Source organism: Pteropus alecto, unplaced genomic scaffold, assembly GCF_000325575.1.
Source record: "Pteropus alecto unplaced genomic scaffold, ASM32557v1 scaffold38, whole genome shotgun sequence".
NCBI classification, from domain to species: domain Eukaryota; kingdom Metazoa; phylum Chordata; class Mammalia; order Chiroptera; family Pteropodidae; genus Pteropus; species Pteropus alecto.
In genome coordinates this window covers 1,080,831-1,089,389 of record NW_006442512.1, presented here as the reverse complement: position 1 = coordinate 1,089,389, position 8,559 = coordinate 1,080,831, and the positions used below count along the sequence as shown (strand labels likewise).

At 36.7% G+C, this 8,559-nt stretch overlaps 1 protein-coding gene across 3 annotated transcripts in view; it reads right to left on the bottom strand.

Moving 5' to 3' along the window:
- Positions 1-8,559, bottom strand: part of PTPN9 (protein tyrosine phosphatase, non-receptor type 9) — a 67,836-nt gene that overhangs the window by 48,113 nt on the left and 11,164 nt on the right. The window contains exon 1 of one of the 3 annotated variants that reach the window (XM_025040338.1): positions 4,437-4,472. The exons of the other annotated variants lie outside the window; for them this stretch is intronic. Coding sequence (XP_024896106.1) covers positions 4,437-4,457 — 21 coding nt within the window. The 5' untranslated portion in view covers positions 4,458-4,472. Of the gene's footprint in view, positions 1-4,436; positions 4,473-8,559 lie in introns of those variants that run through there. 3 annotated transcript variants of the gene reach the window in all.

The window sequence follows — 8,559 nt, the reverse complement described above, 5'->3', positions numbered from 1 at the left end:
TAAACACGAGCTGGCATCGTTCTTCTCAGGCTTAAAAACTACTCTACAAAGGTTATCAAAGAGGATGAAAAATTCCCAGAAACAGGAATGAAAATAATTCAACACGAAAACAGGGAAGTAAACATTTATAAATTGTCATAGGAGAAAATTCATGTAAAGAGGCTTTGGGGTAGAAGAATATAACACAGAAGAGATACATAGAAAAAAAAAAAAAACATGGAGAATAAACAGGAAGCTCCTTACCATCAGCAAGAGCAAAGTCCTTCAGATTCCCAGAAGGAGAAGAGGGGGAGGGGAGCATCGCTCTCCATAAGGAAGAACCTGAAGGCAGCTTGCCAACTGGTTAATGAGGGGTGAGCCACACCACCAGAAAAGGCTTGAAGTCTTTCTAGGGGAAAAAAAAATTCTAAAGAACTTGGAGAAACTAGGAGGTGGGGAAGGCCTTTAATAATAATACTGATCTCTTTCAATTGACAGCTGAGACTTAAAAAGGAGAAATGTGAATGGCTGTCAATAAACTTAGAAGTTGACTTTCCAGATCATGCTGGAACACTCTTCTTCCCCTGCTTCCAAACCTTCTAATTCACCTAACAGGTGTCAGTCTCAATCCCACTTCTTCATTTTGTAAGTTTTTACTGCCTTCCAGCCAGGCACACAGTATTATAAAAACTTATGTCTATCTGCTCCCATCAGAATATAAGCTTGGAGAAGTGCAAGAGCCAAGTCCTTCATGCTTACAACTGCACACTCAGTATCAAACACAGTGCCTGGCAGCATTCTGATGAGTAAATATACAAATGACGATGGGCTCTCAGCCTGCTGAGAGTGATGTTCACAGGGAGAAGGAAGAACATGTTTGAACACCTGCTAATTTGATTATGAGAGCTTAAAACTGAAAATAGAGAAAGAAAAATTCCTGGCTAAAACTGGGAAACAACATGAGAAAAAAAGCAATGACAGAGGTGACTATTAAGTCACAAAATATCTGAGAATTAAGTTGCCAATATCTTAACTTCTGACATCCACTACAATAAAGAGATCCAAGATAAAATTTAAATGTATGAATTTTATAACAAATTAAGACATGATCAATACCCATGAAAATCTGAGTTTAGTGGATTTGTGAAAACAGGACAGTATACCAATGGATGGGTGAATCTCATTCAAAGCTTAAAGGGGGAAGCAGGATGGCAGTGTGTCCCAAAATGATATTGCCAGTAGAAATCCACAAACCATACTAGATAATTTCTGAATGAGGAAAAGAGAGTAATGGATATGATACAGATGCTGGAGTACCCTCAGCCTGCTCAATAATAGAGAATTTTTTTTTTTACTCAGATTCCAAAACTGGCATGCTGATAATGATATTAGAGAAAAGGAGCTTCGAGTACTTTGTCATATGCTGGATATCACATTTATCTTAAAAAGGGGGAGGGCAAAGAAAATCTAATAAATTCTTGCTGACAGTTTCACCCTAAAAAGATGAGGAAACCACTTTACTGGACTTAATCTAGACCAAAAAGACAGACTAGTTGAAAACTGAAAGAGTCTCAAAGAGAAAATAACTTTGAAAGTGTGATAACAGCTAAGTGTTATTAGAAGGAGGCAGTTAAGAGAGCAAGTTCTAGATGTGGCCCCAGTAATCCTAGATTAAAGACCCAGTTCTGCCATAGCCCTATGCCCTCAGGCCAGTCACAACTCTTCTTGCCATAGTTTCCTCTTCTAAAAAAAAGATAATGCCTGCCTACCTCACAAGATCAAATAACTGACTATCTGTAAAAGCATATGTAAACCTTACTATACTTAATTAGCTATATCATGCTAAATGAAATAAGTCAAAGACAAATACCATATGATTTCACTTACATATGGAATCTAAAAAACAAAATAACAAACAAACAAAACAGAAACAAACTCATAGATACAGAGAACATTTTGATTGATAGCTATCAGATGGAAGAGTAGGGGGAATGGGTGAAAAAGGGGAAGGGGGAGGGGGAAGGCAGATGGGGGAAGAAAAAAATTTAAATTATTTCTTCAATTAAAAAAAATAAATAATAAAAATAAATTAAAAAAAAAGAAAAAAGGAAAGGGATTAAGAAGTACAAACTGGTAGTTCTAAATTAATCATGGGGATGTACAGTACTGCATAGGGAATACAGTCAATAATATTGTAATAACTATGTATGGTGTGAGATGGGTACTAGATTTATAAGGGTGATCACTTTGTAAGTTTGATAAATGTCTAATCACTATGTTGTACATCTCAAACTAATAAAATGTTATATGTCAACTATAATTGAAAAATAAAAATTTAAAAAACAAAATAAGCTATTAACAATCGCTAATATTTATTGTGTATTGAGCTCTAACTACCAATCAGATGCTGAGGTTTACAAGGGTTATCAAGTCCTCTCAATGGCCCTTGGAGGTTGATATTCTTATCCCTATATCATAGATGAGAAAACTAAGATGTCCCACTGTTAAGTAACTGCCCAATGTCAAGGAAAACAGTGGAGTCTGAATCAGAATCCAGGTTTTCTGAGTCTGGAAAGCCCACATTTTTATACATTGTGTTATAGTGCTTTTAAAATGTAGATTTCATAAAACTAAAATCTCACAATCTAAGACTCTAAGGAAAAAATGGATGCTGGTATTTTTTAAAGAAATCCTCAAAGGTGAGATTCTGACCATCAATTATGCAATTAATTATAAATTAAAGCCATTCAAAATTTTTAAAGGGAAAAATCTGAGGAGACTAGTATGGTTGCATAACATTCTCCAATGAGATAGATAGTCACAAACACACATGTACAAAGGAAGAGGTAACAGTTAAAAAAAAAAAAAAGATAATAGAGTGGTGGTTCTGATATAAAGAAAAAGTGCCAGGAAAGTCATAGCTCAAAATGAGCCAAGGCTTGTTAATAAAGCTAAGGATAACAAAAAGGGCTTTGTGAGAACTGTCTAGATCAAATCCTACTTCTTCAGTTTCTCTATCAACAAGTACAATCTTCAACTTGAAGAAGGGAAGAATAAGCCTGTAGTAAGCAAGAACTAAAGCTCAAAATAGTACAGCCCCTAATTATTCCAAACTGGCTCAAGCCTCCAGACCTGCAAACCCTGACAATCTTGAGAGCATCAGGGTAGCCTGATGAGCATCGCTATAGACCTTTAAGGATGGGCAAGCTGTCAAAGCATGTGGAGCAAACAGTCCAATTTTCAAAAAGAGGGCATCTACCAAGGGCTACAAAAGTTGCCAGTCCCTGGCAACCTTGACATCAATCCTAGGTAAACTGTCCAACTGATCTTTCTTTCACATACATACACACCTAGCTCTGGCCAATGGATTCTTTTTTAAAAACGTGGGCTTTGAGCTTCTAGAAAGGAGACTAGGGATCACCAGGTACGATTTAATGAAAACATTTCTTTCACAAGAGAATACAATTGGACTGAAAAATAAAGGAATATAATACATAGCAGTGCTATTCAAAGTGAATTCTATAGTCTGTTGCACTGGCATCACCTAAGAGTTTGTCACAATGCAGACTCAGGCTCCACCACAAACCTGCTGAATCAGAATCTGCATTTTAACAAGACTCGCAGGTAATTCTTGTGCATGATCAGTTTGAAAATAACTGATCTACATTTTAGCAAGGCATTTGATGAATGTTTCATAATATCTTTGTGGACAGTAGGATTTCTTTCTATTAATTTGTTATACATGTTTGCCAGGCAAAATGTTAAGCAGTTGACACACTTATTTCTCATAACCTACAAAGTAGGCATTATCATCTCTAATTTATAGATATATTAAGAAAGATTAAACAGCACTCACTACCTGCCAACCACTGTTCCAAGGACTTCATATATATTAATTTATTTAATCCTCACAATAGTTCTTTATGATAGGTACTACTATCATCTACATTTTACATATGATGAAACTGAGGCAAAAAGAGGTTAAGTAATTCACTTATAATCACACAGAAATTTGTAGTGCGGTTCTTAACCACTACTTTCTATGGCCAAGTGTGCTACCACTGTGGGGCATATAATAGTCCTTATGGGACAAAATAAGCAATCATACCCCAAAGAGTCAATTTAAAAAAAAAAAAAAATGATAGGATCTGCAAGGGAGAATTTTAAAGGATATAAAGAATAAAAAGATTTTAAAGGTAGTCCCTGGAAGGAAAGTGATAAATAGACTAATGTTTATTAAGAGTCTGAGGCCAGGAGTCAAGCACTTTGCATCCACGTTTTATTCAACCTTTCCGACAGGTCCATTTGTAGGTATTAAGACATTTTATAAATGAGGAAATGAAGACCAGACAAGTAAAGGACCTTACCAAGTCACAATACTTGTGATGATATGCCCAAGATTTCAAAATCAAGTCTGACTCTAAAGCCCACACTCGTTCCCTTTATTTGCTCTGTACCTCTCCCTGGGCTGGTCCCATTGCTGTGAATGACGTAGACAGGACAATTGGTGATGTTGACCATATAACAGGAGGACCTTTAACTAAGAGAACAAATATATTAGAAAACAGAACACAGATCTAAAAGATCAAAATAGAATGGAACAATGGGCTTCAATGGTATTCAAAAGCAAGAGGCTTTGGAGTCAGACAGACAAGAGTTTGAATACCAAGTTCTATCACTTACTATTTAGAATGCAAGCAAGTTATTTAACCTCTTTGAGCCTTAATTTCTACATCCATAAAATGGAATAATACCCTATAGAATTGTTGTAAGAAGGGAGAAAATGTAATGTTTGTAAAGTTCTTGGCACATGATAAAGCTCAACGAATAACGGTGAACATTAAATCTAATAAAATGAAATTTAAGGTCAAGTGCAAGAAAGTCAACTTTAGAAGCACCAGATAAAATTTAACAGAAACACATAAAAAAAACTTAAGGATCTTAGTTGACTTGAATCTAAGAGTCAACAGTTTGCTAAGACTGCCAAAAATTACTGTGAATTTGGAGCTCATTACAGAAGCAATGTCCAAAACAAGTAAGCTCAAAACAGGAAGGCTTATCAGACTTCATTTGTAATCTTCAAGTTCTGAGTGCTAAACTTTAGAAGGTCATTGGCAAATGAGAATAAGTCCAGGAAAAGATCAGAAGGTAAGAAGCTTTGAAAACATAGTAACTAGTTCCTTCCTGGTTCTATATTCTTCCTGGTTCTATACACCTCACATGGCTGAAGCTACCTGACAAGTGCTTCTATTCCCTAATAACACCTCCTCCATCTTTATCTCCCTCCCCACCTACTCTGCCGCTACACACCCCTCAAATTCAATTTTGCTAATGTCAAATGGATCTGATAGGAGTGACTTCATGACTCCTGGTCCAAAACTCTAGGACTTGACAAGTCAGACTGCTGTTAATCTGGCCCCAGCCTGCAGATTAGACCTGCTATTAATCTAATCTACATCAAATTTCACTGACACCCTGCTTTATTCCTGAGACTGAGCCCCACAACTTGTGCCCTAGGTAACTGAATCCTGAGTCTTTGTTACGTTCTCAAGAAACTGAGACTCTCCCTAAATGTCTCTATGACCCACAGCTCCGTTACTCCTTCAGAGGGATACAGCTGGCCAGGAGACTACAATTAGGCAATATCACTCATCTCAGACCTCAGCTGTTTCAAAATCAGATAAATTCAGTGACAAACCTATTTATGTGCATAAAACAGTACAAGCAGATCAGTTATTGTCCCTAAGAGGTCATTTGCAAACCTACAAAAATGAAGTCGGGAAAAGCTGCCTGAAATCTAGCCGTACTTATGGCAGTGCCCCATTTTCAATTCCAATTAGAACTGGGTTTGACTCCCTGGAAGGACCTAGACAGTAAAATCTGGTAACTCCTAGGTCCAGATTCTCAGGGCAACTGACAGTGGAGTAACACAAGCTTCCCTGTGGAATAGCCTTGTCAAAGCAGGCAAGTTTTCCTAGCTAAATCAGAAGAGCCTGTCTCCTTTCATTCAATACTCCCTTGGAAGCCAAGAATCTCTCTAGGGAACGCCATCTGCAGGGGACATCAAGTGTCTCAGTACCCTGTTTTCAGCCATGCTAACATCATGATTCCGTTTCTATTTCTCAAGTTGATAGAGGCTCTGCTCTTTCTTTGGATGAGAAAAAAACATGATAAATGCTAGTCTTTAAGAACTTTGCTTTTGGAACGACACAGTTCTAGACCAGAACCAGATGATTCATGGAGTTTTCATCTAGTTCAGACTAGCTTTATACCTAGAGTTCCCAAGCCAGTTTGTAAATCCAGGCCTTCCCTTCCTGAAATGAGCCTGAATGTCTAAACTCATGTTGAGATGGTTCTCTAACACAACACAGCACTCTGGTTATTCTCTGGATCACTAGTTCTCAAATTTGAATGTTAAAATACAAATTATTGGGCCTCGCTCTTAGAGTTTCTGATTCAGTAAGTCTAAGATAGGACTTGAATATTTGAATTTTTAACAAGCTCCCAGGGCATGCTCCTTTTGCTGGTTGCTGGTGTGGAGAAACTACATTTTGAGAACCACTGCTCTATATCAATAGTATTTCAAGTCATTCCCAGGACTATACTGAGAAGGGGGAGAGGAGGATGCTATATGGGTCCTTTTGCATCATAACATTTATGCTTTGTCCTACAAAGAAAACTGGATTCTCCTACAGAGTAGACCTCAACTGGATCTCACAGGTGAAATATTCAGGAGTTTAAAATAGATAACAATTCACATTCTAACACATCATTAAAATAGGTAGATTCTGTAACCGAGAAATGGTACCTATATATGAGATTCTAGGTTCAAGCAGCCAAACTAGAAGTAACACTTATTTTCTTTCCTTTGCCTCACCAACTATGTTATTCACTGAGGGAATTAAAACCTGTAAAGTGCTTAGAATAATAGTTAGACATTATTATTTTTCTTTACTTTGGTAAAATATACATAATACTTACCATAAGTATACATTCACAATGTTGGGTAACCATCACCACTATCTATACATAAAACTTTTTCATCACTCCATGACAGTTATTGTTTAAAAGACTCATTAAACAATAATTCCCCCTTGCCATACCCCCCCAGCCCCTGGTATTCTACTTTCTGTCTCTATGAATTTGCCTATTCTAGGTACCTCATCTAAGTGGAATTGTACACTGGCTTATTTTTGTAAGCATGTTCAAGATCCATCCATATTGCAGCATATATCAAAATTCCATTCCTTTTTAAGGCTGAATAATATTCCATTGTATATATGTATACACCACATTTGTTTATCTGTTCACCTTTCATGGACACAGGTTGCTTCTACATTTTGGCTACTGCAAATAACATTGCTATGACATACATATATGTACAAGTATCTATTTGAGTGCCTACTTCCAATTCTTTTGGATATACACCTAGGAGTGCAACTGTTGGGTCATATGGTAGTCTTACGTTTAATCTTTTCAGAAACTGCCAAACTGTTTTTCCCACAGTGGCTACACTATTTTACATCCCCATTTCCAAGAGCAATGCTAATGCTTGTTCTTTTCTTTTCTGTTTTTAATTATAGCCATTCTAGTAAGGTAGTGCTTGGCCACTATTACTATCACAAGGTTTTTTATTAATTTATTTATTTTAATCAGTTTCAAGTATACAGTACATTAGTTAGACATCTATATAGTTCGTAAAACAATCGCCCCAATTGCTCCCTCCCTCCCCTGACCCTCCGCCTAGCCAACGTATTAATGCTAACTGCATCCTCTACGCCGTGCTCCCCAATCCAGTGACCATGCATTAACTACAAATTTGTACTTCTTTAACCCTTCACCCCATTCACCCAACCCCCAAACTCCCCATCTCCTCTATCCAACACCAAATTGTCTACTATATTTATTAGTCTGTTTTTGATTAGTTTGTTCTTTTTATTCCTTAGGTTCCACATATAAGTGTAATTATATAGTGTTTATCTTTCTCTGACTTAAATACCTTCTAGGTCCAGCTAAGCAATATCTTTTTCCATCCCCTTTCTTTTCATATGTAGGGGGTCTTGTTTTCTTAACTATTTAGCCACTCTATCTTTTGGATGGAGCACTTAATTCTTTCCATTTAAGGTACTTATTGATAGGAATGTAGTTGTTATCATTCTTTGTTCCTGTTTTTGATACATGTTTTTTCTTCTTAAAGAAGTCCCTTCAACATTTCCTGTAATACTGGCTTGGTGGTGATAAATTCCTTTAGCTTATTTTTGTCTTTGAAGTTCTTTATCTGTCTTCAACTCTAAATGATAGCTTTGCTGGATAAATTATTCTTGGTTCTAGATTCTGGGTCTTCATCCTGTTGAATATTTTCTGCCAAGCCCTTCTGTCCTGCATAGTTTCTTTTGAGAAATCAGCTGCCAGTCTTATTGGTGTGCCCTTATAAGTAATCATCTGTTTTTCTCTTGCTGCTTTTAATATTATTTCTTTGTATTTAACCTTAAAAACCTATTTTAATTATGATGTGTCTTGGTGTGGGCCTCTTTGGATCTCTGATTTTTGGAATTCTCTGAGCTTCTTGAGGTTTAATAT